The 17,217-nt window shown below is 18.0% G+C and overlaps 3 protein-coding genes across 3 annotated transcripts; 1 reads left to right on the plus strand and 2 right to left on the minus strand. All coding sequences in view use genetic code 6, as the record gives it.

Annotated features, from left to right (window-relative positions):
* Positions 1–90: 90 nt before the first annotated feature.
* Positions 91–3,933, plus strand: TTHERM_001475519 (cyclic nucleotide-binding domain protein; the record flags this gene model as incomplete). The annotated part of the gene is made up of 13 exons (XM_012798770.1): positions 91–180; positions 397–486; positions 675–764; positions 981–1,070; positions 1,292–1,381; positions 1,592–1,681; positions 1,885–1,974; positions 2,168–2,257; positions 2,517–2,606; positions 2,819–2,908; positions 3,129–3,218; positions 3,418–3,507; positions 3,804–3,933. Coding segments are annotated over 13 exons (1,210 nt in total), but the record flags the coding sequence as incomplete, so codon positions are not given.
* Positions 3,934–6,560: 2,627 nt separating this feature from the next.
* On the minus strand, positions 6,561–11,691 carry TTHERM_01475520 (hypothetical protein; the record flags this gene model as incomplete). The annotated part of the gene is made up of 22 exons (XM_001029498.4): positions 6,561–6,681; positions 6,760–6,849; positions 7,075–7,164; positions 7,306–7,395; positions 7,612–7,698; positions 7,785–7,844; positions 8,117–8,197; positions 8,362–8,451; positions 8,589–8,678; positions 8,956–9,045; positions 9,221–9,310; positions 9,437–9,526; positions 9,716–9,805; positions 10,014–10,103; positions 10,197–10,286; positions 10,391–10,480; positions 10,615–10,704; positions 10,827–10,922; positions 11,120–11,209; positions 11,321–11,392; positions 11,552–11,595; positions 11,659–11,691. The coding sequence occupies 22 exons, from the start codon at positions 11,689–11,691 to the stop codon at positions 6,561–6,563; spliced, it is 1,854 nt and encodes a 617-aa protein (XP_001029498.4).
* A 679-nt stretch (positions 11,692–12,370) lies between these two features.
* Positions 12,371–16,123, minus strand: TTHERM_001475520 (kinase domain protein, putative; the record flags this gene model as incomplete). Its single annotated transcript, XM_012798771.1, has 8 exons — positions 12,371–12,503; positions 12,577–12,666; positions 12,941–13,030; positions 14,633–14,722; positions 15,114–15,203; positions 15,557–15,646; positions 15,887–15,976; positions 16,034–16,123. Coding segments are annotated over 8 exons (763 nt in total), but the record flags the coding sequence as incomplete, so codon positions are not given.
* Between the last annotated feature and the right edge of the window lie 1,094 nt (positions 16,124–17,217).

The following is a 17,217-nucleotide window of genomic DNA, read 5'->3' on the forward strand; positions in this document are numbered from 1 at the left end:
CTTTTTCTTTTTTAATTTACTTATGTTTTTCTTTCTTCTATCTTTCTAAATAATTTATTAATTATATAATTTTCTTTAATATTTAAAAAGCTACAATTCAATTCGTGATTAAGATACTTCACTCTTAGGTTCTGCTTTAGCAAATTGCACTAATCTCTAAAATTTGACACTTAGACTTTTGTAAAAACAGTTTATTTGTTTTGTTTGGATTGTGATATTTCTATTTATAAAAATAAATTTCAAACAATTAAACTCTTTTAATTTGTTTATAAGCTTTTTATTGATTTATTAATCTTTTTTTTATTATATGTACGTACTTGTGTTTATTTGTATTTATTTCTTCTATCTTTCTAAATAACTTATTAATTATATATTTTTTCTTCAATATTTAAAAAGTAAAAATTATATTGGTGATTAAGGTATTTCAGGCTTAGGTTCTGCTTTAGCAAATTGCACTAATCTCTCAAATTTGACAATTGATCTTACGTAAAAATAAATAGTTTATTTGTTTTGTTTGTATTGTGATATTTCTTTTTATAAAAAAGAATTTAAAATAATTAATATCTTTTAATTTGTTTATTAGTTTTTAATTAAATTTTTAATATTTTTCTTCTTTCTATCATTCATTCTAAATAACTTATTGAATATATATTTTTTCTTCAATATTTAAAAAGTAGAAATTAAATTGGTGATTAAGGTACTTCAAACTTAGGTTCTGCTTTAGCAAATTGCACTAATCTCTCAAATTTGGCACTTAAACTTTGGTAAAAACAGCTTATTTGTTTACGATTGTGATATTTCTTTTTATAAAAAAGAATTTAAAATACTTAATCTCTTTTAATTTGTTTATTAATTTTTAATTAATTAAATTTATTAATCTTTTTCTTTTTATTGTACGTACGTACTTGTGTTTGTTTGCATTTCTTCTATCATTCTAAATAACTTATTAATTATATATTTTTTCTTCAATATTTAAAAAGTGAAAATTAAATTGGTGCAAGTGGTGCATCAGGCTTAGGTTCTGCTTTAGCAAATTGCACTAATCTCTCAAATTTGACGCTTGAACTTTTGTAAAAACAGTTTATTTGTTTTGTTTGGATTGTGATATTTCTATTTATAAAAATATATTTAAAACAATTAAACTCTTTAAATTAATTTGTTTATTAGCCTTCAATTAGATTCATTAATCTTTTTCTTTTTTATTGTACATACTTGTGTTTATTTGTATTTATTTCTTCTATCTTTCTAAATAACTTATTAATTAGATATTTTTTCTTCAATATTTAAAAAGTTAAAATTTAATTGATGATTAAGGTACTTCAGGCTTAGGTTCTGCTTTAGTAAATTGCACTAATCTCTCAAATTTGACAATTGATCTTAGGTAAAAATAGTTTATTTATTTTGTTTGGATTGTGATATTTCTATTTATAAAAATTAATTTAAAACAATTAAACTCTTTTAATTTGTTTATTAGCTTTTAATTAATTAATTAATTAATTAGATTTATTAATCATTTTCTTTTATGTTTGCATTTCTTTTTTCTATCTTTCTAAATTACGTATTAATTTTTTTTTCTACAATATTAAAAAAGTTACAATAAAATACTTGCAAGAGGTGCATCAGACTTAGGTTCTGCTATAGCAAATTGCATTAAACTCTCAAATTTAACATTTGTTCTTTCGTAAAAACAGTTTATTTGTCTAGGATTGTGATATTTCTATTTATAAAAATAAATTTAAAACAATTAAACTCTTTTAATTTGTTTATAAACTTTTAATTAGATTTATTAATCTTTTTCTTTTTATTGTCTTGTGTTTATTTATATTTCTTCTATAATTCTAAATAACTTATTGAAAAAATATTTTTTCTTCAATATTTTAAAAGGGGAAATGAAATTGGTCCAAGTGGTGCAAAAGGCTTAGTTTCTTCTTTAGCAAATTGCATTAATCTATCAAATTTATTACTCGATCTTAGGTAAAAACAGATAATTTGTTTTGTTTGGATTGTGATATATTTCTATTTATAAAAATAAATTTAAAATAATTAAACTCTTTTAATTTATTTAATTAGATTTAATTTTTCTTTTTTATTATTTGTGTTTATTTGTATTTCTTCTATCTTTCTAAAGAACTTATTAATGATATTTTTTTCTACTATATTTAAAAAGTTACAGTGAAATTGGTGCAAGTGGTGCATAAGACTTAGGTTCTGCTTTAGCAAATTGCACTAATCTCTCAAATTTGACACTTAGACTTTTGTAAAAACAGTTTATTTGTTTTGTTTGGATTGTGATATTTCTATTTATTAAAATAAATTTAAAACAATTAAACTCTTTTAATTTGTTTATTAGCTTTTAATTTGTTTATTAGCTTTTAATTTGTTTATTAGCTTTTAATTACATAGATTTATTAATCTTTTTCTTTTTTATTGTAAGTACTTGTGTTTATTTGTATTTATTTCTTCTAACTTTCTAAATAACTTATTTATTAAATATTTTTTTTTCAATATTTAAAAAGTGGAAATTAAATTTGTGATTAAACTATTTCAGGCTTAGGCTCTGCTTTAACAAATTGCACTAATCTCTCAAATTTGACACTTTACCTTGGGTAAAATCAGTTTATTTGTTTTGTTTGGATTGTGATATTTTTATTTATAAAAATGAATTTAAAAGAATTAAACTCTTTTAATTTGTTTATTATGTTTTAATTAGTTTTATTAATCTTTTTCTTATTATTGTACATACTTGTGCTTATTTGTATTTCTTCAATCATTCTAAATAACTTATTGATTATATATTTTTTCTTCAATATTTACAAAGTGACAATAAAATTGGTGCAAAAGGTGCATCAGACTTAGGTTCTGCTTTAGCAAATTGCACTAATCTCTCAAATTTGACACTTTACCTTGGGTAAAAACAGTTTATTTGCTTTAGATTGTGATATTTTTATTTATAAAAATGAATTTAAAACAATTAAACTATTTTAATTTGTTTATTAGCTTTTAATTACATAGATTTATTAATCTTTTTCTTTTTATTGTACGTACGTACTTGTGTTTATTTATATATATTTCTTCTATCATTCTAAATAACTTATTAATCATATATATTTTCTTCAATATTTAAAAAGTGGAAATTCAATTCATATAAATGGTGCATCAGGCTTAGGTCGTGGTTTAGCAAATTGCAAAAATCTCTCATATTTGTAACTTAATCTTAGGTAAAAACAGTTAATTTCTATTTATAAAAATGAATTTATTTAAAAGAATTAAACTCTTTTAATTTGTTAATATGCTTTTAATTAAATTTATTAACCTTTTTCTTTTTCTTTTTATTGTACTTGTTTGTTTTTATTTGTATTTCTTCTATCTTTATAAATATCTTTTTAATTATATATTTTTTCTTCAATATTTAAAAAGTCAAACTTAAATTGGTGTAAGTGGTCCATAATGCTTATTTTATGCTATAAAAAAATGCACTAAACTCTCAAATTTGACATTTACATTTTGGTAAAAACAGTTAGTTTATTTTGGATTATGATAATTCATTCTATTTTTAAAAATAAATGAATTTAAAACAATTAAACTCTTTTAATTTGTTTATTTATTAGCTAGCTTTTTATTAGATTTATTAATCTGTTTCTTTTTATTGTACATGCGTTTTTATTTCTTTTATTTTTCATATTTTGTTTCACTCATTTATTTTTAATATTTTCTTTTATTATTTGTTAATTAATTTCATATTTTTTCTTTTTTTTTTCTTTCTAATTAACTTATTATATATTTTTTCTTCAATATTTAAATAGTTGTGATGAAATTTGTCATTAAGGTGGTTAATTTATTTTATTCTTCTTCTCTGCTTTAGCAGATTGCACTAATCTCTCAAACTTGACACTATATCTTAAGTAAAAACAGTTTATTTGTTTTGGATTATGATATTTCTATTTATAAAAATGAATTTAAAACAATTAAAACTTTTAATTTGTTTATAAGCTTTTTATTAGATTTAATTTATTTTTTATTTTGCTTATGCTTATTTTATTTAATTTTAAATATAATTTTTAATTCAAAAATCTTATCCTATTTATTTTATTTTATTTTTTTTATTATTTTATTTTAATTTAATATAATATAGAAAATTTAACAGAAAAGATGTATAATAAAAATTAAAAGTAAAAAACTAATGTCTTAAATCTAAAAGATTAGTTGTCTTTAAAATATATTTCGGCTGATAGACTAATCAAGAAAAAGGATGAATAAATATTAAATATATGTATGACCAGTAGAAAATAATATGTCTTCTTATATAATATTTTGTAAAAAGATAATTTAACCAAAATAAAAGATAGATATATTTATTTTTATTTTTATACTTATATTTATGAATATCATATATATTTATTTTGTTAAGTTAGTAAATAGCCTATTAAATAAAAGAGAGTTCATAAATTAAATTAACATAAATAAATAAATAAATGAATATCTTTAAAACAAATAAGTCCTCTGCTCTGTTTGTTTTGACCAAAAACAATCAAATCTTTTAATATTAAATATTATCGATTATAATATTAAGAAATTAAAGGGTAACAAATTGCAATAAAAAGCACTACTGTACGCTCTTATTAATTAACACCCACCCCTTTTCAAATTTTGTGTGATATTTTGGGTGTTTATACCAAAAAAATGTTCGATTTCAAAAAATAAATGGGTGTTAATTAATGAATTTTTGGGTGTTAATATAATTAAATATTTTTCAATTTTAATTCTTTCTCTTTATTTAGGATTCAAGAAAATAATCCCCTTCAAATTTTTTTTTTAATTTTAAACAAATATTTTTCATAGTTTTTAGAAAAAAATTAATATAATATTATAATAAATCGTTAAATTGATGATTATTAATTATAATAAAAAGATATATTTATTATTCAACGAAATAATATTAGTAGAAAGAACCTATATAAGAATTTATACTTTTTTTTGAAGTAATTAAAAAATAATTTACCTAAAATTGATATGTAAATTTTTGAGTTATTTACACTTTGATAATTCACAACCCTTCCTCCGTATTCATAGTTTTATTAACTAAAGCTAAATTTCCTTAATAGTAAGTAAATCAAATGGTTGTTTGTTTAAAAATGAAAATAACAGTTTTAATTTAATATTTTTAAACTATTATGAAAATGAGAAATGAAAAACTTGCAAATAAAATAAAAAGTGATTAATTTTATTTATATTTCAATAAATAGATTAGATAGATGAAGATAAATAGATATAAAAATAAATTTATTTCTTTAGATTTAAAATCTTAAAAAAATAACAAAATCAAAAAAATTTACTGTAGATTTAGAACCAAAGATTAGAGATCCAAACGCTTAGTTAGTTGATATAATAATTTTTAAAGCTTTTTTTTACCTACCTTTTTCTGTCTTTATTTAATTTCCATCAAATATATAAATAAAATTATTAAAATGTTCACTAGAATCAAATAAAATAATAGCGAAAATGTGTTTAATAAATTTTAAATTTCTAAATATTTACAAATTTATATCAGCTTATATATAATAGACATTTTGAAAAATATAATTCACTTGCATTAAAGATAAAATAAATATCTACACCATATTAATAAATAAAAAATATTTTCTTATTCTGTAAAAGATTTATATTTCTTAAAGACAAAATCTAATAAGCTAATTAGAGAGTTAAAAATTTAAGTAATACATAAATAAATAATTAAACTAAAAATGAAGAAATGTTTATTAAATTACGCTAAATCTATATCTTAGAATTCATACAATCAAGAATTCGAATGCTTTAATTTAAAAATGTGAATTAACGTTTTATAACTTGAATTTTTAATTGGAAATTAATTAATTAGCTTTTACATATCTTTATATAACTAACTTCTCATTCTCTTAAATATTTATTTTTTCTTTTAGAACAAATTTTTAGATATCAAATTGATTATAAGAAAGAAAATAAATTAACCAAATATTTGAAATATAATTTAAACAAATAAATAAGTATTTTAGTAATTAGCATTTATAATTAATTCCTTGCACTTTTAAAAATATAGGTATTTAAATTTTCATTATTAATTTATTTTTATAAGATTAAATTAATTGGCTAGATAAATTAGAAAGTAATAAACTGAAATTAAATTAAGAATATAAAAGCAAATATTTTTTAAAATTTAATAAGGATAAAGCTTGATAAAATTAAGCTTAGAAATCTAATAACTTGCATGAATGTTTGGCAAATAGAAAGAAAAAAGTGTATTAAAAAAATATAGATAGATTGATTGATAACAGTATATAATATATATAAAATAAATAGTAATATATAGTTAGCTAGCTTATTTTTATTAAATAATATGTTCTAATTGTTGTAAAAATTAAAAAATCTATTTATTCAAATAAACTATTTAGATGAATGAATGTTATTTACTTGCTAAAAAGTTGAAGACTTTCATTCAATCATTCATTATTGGATTTCTAACAATAATATTTTTTTGTTCATTAATTTGTTAGATATAAATTTCTATTTCTATTTCTTTTCATTATTCAGAATTCATCATTCTCTTCTTCTGAAAGATCATAATTAAATTATTTATGTACTAATGGTTTTATTTTAAGCATTATCTACTAAATCTTTTTGAATAAATTTTATGTAATTGGCTAAAAACTAAATTTATTAAATATAAATTAAAATTAGCATCAAATTTATTATTTCAAAAATAAGTAAACTCAAAAAATTAATTACTCTATGATAAGGTCCAAGTTTGTGAGTTTTCTAATTTTCGATATTTCTTAAAAGAAATATAAACCTGCTTTGTGACTCATTTTACCTCCACTTTTAATTTAATAAAATAATATATTTATTTATTTAACTTCATTTAAATTTTTTCAAATTTTATTTTTAAAACTTAAAAACAATAAAAAATAAAAATTTTTAAAAAATTGTTTCGAAATAACTGTTTACTGACTTACTTACTTACTTACTTACTTATTTAACTAATACTTTATTAATTTCTATTACAATAAATATACAAATTAATTAATTAATAAATAAATTTACTTTGTATCAATTTTTAAAGATGAAAGTTGATTGCATTTAGCTAAGCCTTAACTTAGATCTATTATTCCCTGATCACAAATTTAAATATTACTTTAATTATTATTATATATTTTAAAATTAAAATAAGCAAATAAATAAATCAATAAATAAATAAGAATAGACAAAACAGGCCATTTTTGTTATTTAAATTAGTAAGAAAATTTAAAATTACTAAATAAAAAATAATATTACTATAATTGAAGAGTTAAATACTATAGTTTTTAGCATCTTGACAATCTATAACCTAACTCTTTTGCATTTTCAGCATTCAACAAGAAACCCCTTTTTTGGTATTAATGGAATAAACGTAGTTTTTAAAAATAAAGAAAGTAAGTATTTTTTTCAATAAATTTAATTTAAGAAATTGTAGAAACAAAATTAATTAATTAGTTTAATTGAGCCAAAACTTAGCTAAAAAATTATGAATAAAAATATTATAACAATTTTAATTAAAATTAAAGTTTTAAGTAAATAAATAAATAAATAAGCTATATTCACCCTAAACTAATTTCAAAATGTGAGTAGTTATCTAACTAGTTTAAACCAAAGAATATATCCTTTTAGAACATTAATAATTAGTTAAACCTTTTAAATTAAATTAAATAAAATATGTTTAATATTTTCTCTTTCATTCAAATCAACATAAAGGAGCAATAATGAATACTATTTACCATGATTTTATATACAAAATATAGTAAGATTTTAAACTTTTTCTAAATGATTCTTTCAAACTATTATTAAATTTTATTAAATATGATTATTTGTTATTTATTATGTATATATGCATTATAATTAAAAGAAAATCTTTAGTCTATTTTATCAAATCAAAAATTTTATTTAACAAATCAAAAAATAATACTATGTTTTTATTCATAATATGATAAAAAAATTATTTTATATTTAATCATGCTTTAATTAAATTAAATAAAAGTAGCAGTTAAATATCTATATATCTATCTATCTACCTACCTACCTACCTACATATCTAAAAAGCTTAATTTACTTGAGCGAAAAAGATTGATAATTGTCCTTATTTTCTGAGCTAAATAGATCTAAAGGATTATTAACATTTGTTTTTTTCCAACTGTAAATTAAAAGGTTATTTAATATAATAAAAAAATAAATGATAAAAGTATTAAAATAAAATTATAAATTTATTTTGTTATCATAAAATCAATTTATATAAAAAATGTTAGATTTAAGATTTTATTAATTTAGATAAAATAGATAAATAAATAAAAAAATCACCCAAAATCAATATCAATCCAAGAAAGTTAAATACACTTATTTAATTCAGATACTAAAGCTCTTTCCCCCTCTTAAGTGATAAATTCAGATCTTCAGTTTAATTAATTAATTAATAAATAATATATTTAACAATAATCAACATTAAAATAATTAAATTAGAGATTGATTTAAGATAAAAATTTATGTATTTACTTTTGAACAATGAGAAATGAATTAAATAAATTTACCTTAAACAAATTGTCAATTTAGTCAGTTTAAAACACTTAGTTAAAGCTTAACCGAACATTATTATACTTTAATCTCTTATTTCATTATCTCTTTTCGATGTAAAAATAAATTTTATTCATATTTAAAATTAAAAATTTTTTTTAATTTACTTTTTTTATTAAATTCAATCAAATAAATAAATAAATAAAATTTGATGCTTTTTAAAAATATTTATTTTATTTTACTTTATTTAAATTAATTAATTAATAAATTTAACAATAATAACATAAAAATAATTAAATTAGTGACTGATTTAAGCTAAAAATTTATTTATTTATTTATTTTGGAGCTTTTCAAAGAAGTAAATAAATAAATTAATTAATTTACCTTAACCTAATTGATAAGACAGTAAGTTCAAAAAATTTAGCTAAAGCTTAACCTAAACTTATTAAATCTTAATCACTAATTTGATTGTCGCTTTGGATGTAAAAAAAAATTTATTGATATTTAAAATAAAAACTTTAATTTTTTTAGAATAAAATAATAAATACAAATAAATTTATTTTGTTATGCAAAGTAATTTAAAGTTTTCATTAAATTTAAAAATATAGATAAAGTTTTTGAATATTAAATATTTATTTATTTATTTTACTTTAAATAAAGACCTAAATGTTTAAGCATTTTCAATTTTTCTAAATGAATAGCTATATTTGATGCTCCAGTATTATTAATTTAATTTTAACTATTGTATTAAACAAACAAACAAACAATCAAAATAAAATTATTTTCTTCTTAAAAAAAATTAAATTTAAAAATAAAATTAATAAAATAAATTGATAAATTTTAAATATTTATTTATTTATTTTACTTTAAAACTAGATCGAGATATTAAAGCTAATTCAATTTTTATAATTAAATAACTATATTTGATGCTCCGTTATGATTAATTAAATTCTATCTATTATATTAAACAATGTTAAATTTATTATTCAAAGATATAATAAAGAAATTCTTACAAAAATTAAAAGTAAAAAAATAAATCATTCTTTTGTTTTTAAAAATTCAAATAAATTGATTTCTGGCTGGATGACTTAATAATGTATTTAGAAATTAATTTAAAAGATAATTAATGAATTAATAAAATTACTTCAATCTAAGAGTTAGTTAATAGATATTTTTACATTTTACTAAACTTTACATTAGATCTGATGCTCCCATACTAGTAATTTTATTCATACTTTTTATTTATTATAAAATGTATTAAAATTAATTAATTATAGCAAAAATTTATGAATATTAAAGAAAAAAGAAAAAGATCGAGAAAATATATTTATCAATATCTATTTTTTTATTCATTTATTTGCTTCTCTTTTTATTTTTATGATAAACTTTTTAAAAATAGTAAAGATATAATTAACAAAGTATAATTAATATCTTAAATTTACTCTAATGAAAGTATCAGTTTCGTCAGATTTTTAAAATAGAGAATAGCTTGACTTAATCTAATAGCTCCTTCATCTTTAATTTTATTGTTTCTTTTTATTAATAAATATTGAAATAAACTAACTATAAAGAATTGGCTTAAAATATATTAAAGCAATTATCCCAAAATAAAGATAAACACTTACTCTAGCTTAAGAGTCAAATTTTCCAGATTTTATAATTTAGGTAATTTATAGCTTAATTCTGATAAAGAATTATAATTCATTTATATTGAACTTTTTTAGAAATTAATATAGTTTATTAAATTTTATGTATGTTTAATTTAATAATAAAGAATTTTAAGTATTAGAAATTATGTCAAAAAAATTAATTAATTTACTTTAGGGATAACACCAAACATCTTAGTTGAAAATTTTCTTAAATTGCAGATCCTATTAAGGATATACTTTAACTATCCATTGAACAATTACTTTTAATAAATTTAATAAGATATAGATAGTTATTATAAAATATATAAATATATATATAGTGTGTTTAAGGTTGTGTATAAAAAAATGATGGATGATTATCTTTGTAGTTTGAAAATATTAAAATTGAACTTACGAAAAGTCGAGATCAAGATCTTGAAGATTAAGTAATTATGTCAATCCTGAGCTTAATTCGCAAATAAATTATTTTGTAATTTAATTATTGCTTTTAGCATAATTAAATAAATATATTATAAGATTTTACTGTAAGAAAAAAAAGAGCAAAAACATCAAAAATCAAATCAAATCTAATAATTTTTTTTTGAAGTAATTTAAAAAATAATTTACCTAAAATCGATATGTAAATTTTTGAGTTATTTGCACTTTGCTAATTCACAACCCATTCCTCCGTATTCTTAGTCTTATTAACTAAAGCAACTTTTCCTTAATAGTAAGTAAATCAAATGGTTGTTTGTTTAAAAATTAAAATAAGAAATGAAAAACTTGCAAATAAAATGAAAAGTGATTAATTTTATTTATATTTCAATAAATATAAGGAGATAGATAGATAGAGAAAAAATAAATTTATTTCTTTAGATTTAAAATCTTATAAAAAAAATAACAAAATCAAAAAAATTTACTCTAGATTTAGAAACAATACTTTGAGATCTGAACATTTAGATAGTTGATATAATAATTTTGAAAGCTTTTTTTTGTTTATACTGTTCTGTCTTTATTTAATTTCGATCAAATATATAAATAAAATTATTAAAATTTACTCTAGAATCAAATAAAATATTAGCAAAAATTTGTTTAATAATTTTAAATTTGTAAATATTTACATATTTATATCAGATTATGATAGACATTTTGATAAATCGTAGTCACTTGGATTATAGGTAAAATATCTACACCTTATTAATAAATAAAAAATATTTTCTTATTTTGTACAAGATTTATATTTCTTAAAGATAAAATATAATAAGTTAATTAGCGAGTTAAAAATTGAAGTAATTCATAAATAAATAAATAAATTATTTAACCAAAAAAATAAGAAATGTTTATTAAATTACGCTAAATCTATATCTTAGAATTCAGACAATGAAGAATTTGAATGCTTTAATTTAAAAAATGTGAATTAACGTTTTATAACTTGAATTTTGAATTGTAAATTAATTACCTTTTACATATCGTTGCTTAACTCACTTCTCATTCTCTTAAATATTTATTTTTTCTTTTAGAACAAATTTTTAGATATCAAATTAATTATAAGAAAGAAAATTAATTAGCCAAATATTTGAAATATGATTAAAACAAATAAATAACTATTCTAATAATTAGCATTTATAATTAATTCCTTGCACTTTTAAAAAAAGAGATATTTAAATTTTCATTATTAATTTTTAAATGATTAAATAAATTAGCTAGATAAATTAGAAAGTAATAAACTGAAATTAAATTAAGAATATAAAAAGCAAATATTTTTGAAAATTTGATAAGAATAAAGCTTGATAAAATTAAGCTCAGAAAAATAAAAAACATGCATGAATGCTTGGCAAATAGAAAGAAAATAAGTATTAAAAAAATATTGATTTATTGATGATAACAATATATATAAAAATATATATATATATATAATAAATAGTAATATATAGGTAGTTAGGTAGTTAGATTTTATTTATCAAATAATAATTTCTAATTGTTGTAAAAAATAATAAATCTATTTATTCAAATAAGCTATTTAGATTAAGAATGGATATTATTTATTTGCTCAGCAGTTGAAGACTTTCATTAAATCATTCATTATTAATTAATTAATTGTATTTCTAACATAAGATTTTTTGTTCATTCATTAATCTCTTAGTTAGACATTTCAATAATCAAGAAATTCATCATACATACTCTTCTTCTGGTTCATCATAAAAATAAATCGTTAATGAAAAATATAGTAATCTTTTTATTTTAAGTATTCTCTAGGACATGTTTTTGAAAAAACTTTTTCTACTTGGTTAAAAGCTATAAACACTAAATATAAATAAAAATTAGCATCAAATTTATTACTTTAAACATAAATAAACTCAAAAAAATAATTAATTACCTTGTACAAAGGCTCAAATTTGTGAGATTTCTGATTTTTGATATTCCTTATAAGAAATATAAACCTGCTTTGCTATTTATGTTATTTCCACTTTTAATTTAATAAAATTGTTTTTAACTCAAATCATAAAAAAATATTAAAATTAATAAAAATTTATCATTTATTGATTTTTATTTAAATTCATTCTAATTTTTCAAATTTAAAAAGGAATAAATAATTTAAAATTTTTTTCTATTGTTTAGAAATGGCTCTCTACTAACTTTTAACTAACTAACTAACTAAATAACTAATAACTAATAACTAATGCTTGACTGATTTCTATTAAAATAAATATACTAATTAATTAATCAATTAATAAATTTACTATATGTTAATTTTTAAAGTTGAAAGTTGATTGCATTTAGATAATCCTTAACTTAGATCTATTATTCCCTAATCACCAATTTAATTGCGTCTTTAAATATTATTATAGATTTTTAAATTAAAAAATAAATAGATAAATAAAAATTGATAAAAAAGGATTTCTGTGTTATTTAAATTAATAAGATGATTTTTTAAAATGACTAACTAAATAAAAAATAAAATTACTATAATTCAAGAGTTAAATATTAGAGTTTTTAATATCTTGATAATGCATAACCTAAGTCTTTTGCATTTTGAGTATTCATTTAGAAATCACTTTTTTATATTTAATTAAATAACATAGTTTTCAAATCAAGGCATTATTTTTTCCATAAATTTAATTTAAGAAATTGTACAAAAAAAATTAATTTAATCAAAACTCAGCTAAAAATTTATGAATAAAATTAAAGTTTTGAGTAAATTATTAAGCTAAATTTACGTTAAACTAATTTCAAAATGTGAGTACTTATCTAGCTAGTTTAAACCAAAGAATATATCTTTTTAGCCCATTAATAATTAGTTAAACCTTTTAAATTAAACAAATTAATAAAAATATGTTTAAAATTTTTAAAAATTTTAAATTTATTTTAATTATTTGAGATTTATTGCACAAAAAATTTTAATTCGTTATAAAGCAAGAAACTTAGAAATATTAAAAAGTAAATTTCTTATTTAAAATCAGTCAGTCAGTCAGCCATACATTCATTCATTCATTCATTCATTCATTCATTCATTTAAAAATCCATAGATTGATTATTCGATATTTTAAATATTTATAAATTAAAAACTTATTCTAGTTTTTAAAAATAATAAGATAAAAAATATATATTCTTATTCCTTAAAATTCAACATTCCTAATAAAGAAAGGAGCTAAAAAAATGAAAAGTAAAAATTTACCATGATTTTATATTCAAATAATATTCAAGGCATCTTGATGATTATTGATAGCTTCTATTTAATTTTATTAAATATTATTGTTTTTTATTTATTATATATATAATCAAAAGAAAGTTTTAGTTAGTCATTTTATCAAAAAAGTAACTTTAATTAACAAATAAAAAAATAGTATTATTTTTTTATTCATCATTATGATAGATTATTTAAATAAAAGTAGCTAGCTAAATATCTAACTATCTATCTATCTACACACTTACCTACCTACATATCTGATAAACTTAATTTACCTGAGTGTAAAAATTTGATTTTTGTCAATGTATTCTGATATAAATAATTCTTAAGGATTATTAACATTTGATTTTTACGCACTGTAAATTAAAAAGTTATTTATATTAATATAATAGATATACTAAAAATTATTAAAATTAAAAATTAAATTGCAAATTTTATTAGAATAAAATAAATTTATGTAAAAAAATTTGAGATTTAAGATTCAATTATTTTGATAAGATAAATTAATAAATAAAACAACTAAAAAAATGACCTGAATTCAATATCAATCCAATAAAGTTTACTACATTTGTTTAATTCAGATCCTAAAGCTTATATCCCCTCTTATGTAATAAATTCAGATCTTCATTTTAATTTGTTTAAAAATAATTAAATTAGTTATTGATTTAAGATCAAAATTTATTTATTTATTTAGTTATTTATTTATATACTATTGACTTGTTAGAAATGAAGTAAATGAATTTACCTTAAACTAATTGTTAATTAAGTCAGTTTAAAACATTTAGTTAAAGCTTAACCTAACATTTTGACACCTTAATCACTAATTTCATTGTCTCTTTAAATTTAAAAATAAATTTTATTCATATTAAAAATTAAAAATTAAATTTTTTTTATATTAAATTCAAATCAAATAAATAAATGTTGAAGCTTTTTAATAATATTTATTTTAATAATTAATAAATTTAACAATAATTAATTAACATTAAAATAATTAAATTCAGTGTTGGAACGAAGGCTAAAAAATTTGACTTCGCGAAGAAAAAAAAATCTTGCCTCTACGAATTTTTAGCATAACCTTCGCTTCGCCCCTTCGCGAATTTTCTTCGCCTTGCCAAACTTCGTTCCAACACTGATTAAATTAGTGATTGATTAAAGCTAAAGATTTATTTATTTTTGAGCAATTATTAATGAAGTAAATAAATAAATAAATTAATTAATTAATTTACCTTAAACTAATTTTTAAGTTATGAAGTTCAAATAATTTAGTTAAAGATTGACCTAAATTTTTTATATCTTAATCACTAATTTGATTGTCGCTTTAGATGTATAAAAAAATTTTATTGATTTATTTTTAAAATATCTTAACAATTTTTTAGAATAAATAAAAAAAGAATAAGTTATTTATTTTACTTAAAACCTAGATTGAGAAACTGAAGCTTTTTCAATTATTCTAATTGAATAACTATATTTGATACCCCAACATAATTAATTTAATTCTAACTATTATGTTAAATTTGTTATTATCATAAAAAAAAGAAAATCTTGTAAAAATTAAAAGTAAAAGAATCAAAATTAATTTTTTAGTTTTTAACATTAAAACTCAAATAGCTGGATGAGTGGTTGGTTGGTTTCTATGATTTGAAAATTAATTCAAAAGGTAATTAATTACTTCAAGCTAAGAGTTAGTGAATAGATATTTTTACATTTTACTACACTTTATATAAGATCCGATGCTCCCATACTTGTAATTTTATTCATGCTTTTATTATAAAATTTATTAAAATTAATTATTTAGAGCAAAAATTTTTGAATATAAAAGAAAAAAGAAGAAGATTGAGAAGACATATTGGTCAATAAATTAAATTTGATTCTTTATCTATTTTTTATTTATTTATTTATTTATTTGATTCTCTTTTTATTTTTATGATAAGGTTTTTAAAAATTTTGTATTTTAAATTAAGATTTTATAAACCAAATATAATTAATATCTTCAATTTACTCTAATGAAAGTCTAAGTGTTTTAAGATTTGCAAACTATAGAATAGCTTGACTTAATCTGATAGCTCCTTCATCTTTAATTTTATTGTTTCTTTTTATTAATAAATATTGAAATAAACTAAATATAAAGATAAAAAAAAAAACTTACTCTAGCTCAAGAGTCAAATATTTCAGATTTGTTAATTTAGATAATTTAGAGCTTAATTCTGATAAAGAATTATAATTCATTTATATTGAACTTTTTTTTAAAATTAAAGTTATTAATCAGTATATAATTATGTATGTATGTATGTATGTATGTATGTATGATTTAATAGCAAAAAATTTTAAATATTAGAAGTTATGTCAAAAATATTAATTAATTTACTTTAGGTATAAGATCAAACTTATTAGTTGAAAATGCTTTTAAATTGCAGATCCTAGTAAAGATATAGTTTAATTATCCATTGGAAAATCACTTTTAATAAATTTAATAAGATATAGATAGTAAAATATTTAAATAAATAATTTGTTAAAGGTTGAATTATAAAAAAAATATGAATATCTTATAAAAGAATGAAATTAAATAAATTGAACTTAGGAAAAATTGAGATCGAGATATTAAAGATTAGGTAATTATGTTAATCCTAAACTTAATTCACAAGTAAATTATTTTGTAGTTTCCTTATTTCTTTTAGCATAATTAAATAAATTTATTTTTTTAGAATGAAAAAAGCAAATTCTTCAAAAATAAATAATAAAATGAATTCTGATAATATTTTTACTAATTAATTAAAAAATAAATTACTTATAAAAAATACATAATTTTCTGAGTTTTTTGCACTTTGCTAATTCACAACCCATTTCTGCGCATTCAAAGACTTATTTATCAACCTTGATTGACCTTATAGTAAATCAGATGGTTATTTAAAAATAATATAAAAATGTAATATTTTAAACTATTAAGAAAATGAGAAAAGTATAAATAAATAAATAACTTGAAAATTAATAAAAAATGGTTAATTAATTTATATTTTAACAAATGAATGGAGATATATAGATAGAAAAATAAATTTATTTCTTTAGATTTAAAATCTTAAAAAAGAAAGATAGCAAAGTCAAAAACTTACCATATATTTAGAGTCAAAGATGAGAGATTCAAACATTTAGATAGAAGAGATAATAAATTTGAAAGATTATGTTTTTTGTACTACCTTTTAATATCCATCAAATATAAAAATAAAATGATTAAAATGTTACTAAGATCAAATAAAATATTAGTGAAAATTTATTAAATAAATATTAAATTTTTAAATATTTATAATTTATTTATATCAGTTTATTTATGATAGA

The sequence above is a fragment of the Tetrahymena thermophila genome, assembly GCF_000189635.1.
Source record: "Tetrahymena thermophila SB210 genomic scaffold scf_8254562, whole genome shotgun sequence".
NCBI classification, from domain to species: Eukaryota; Ciliophora; class Oligohymenophorea; order Hymenostomatida; family Tetrahymenidae; genus Tetrahymena; species Tetrahymena thermophila.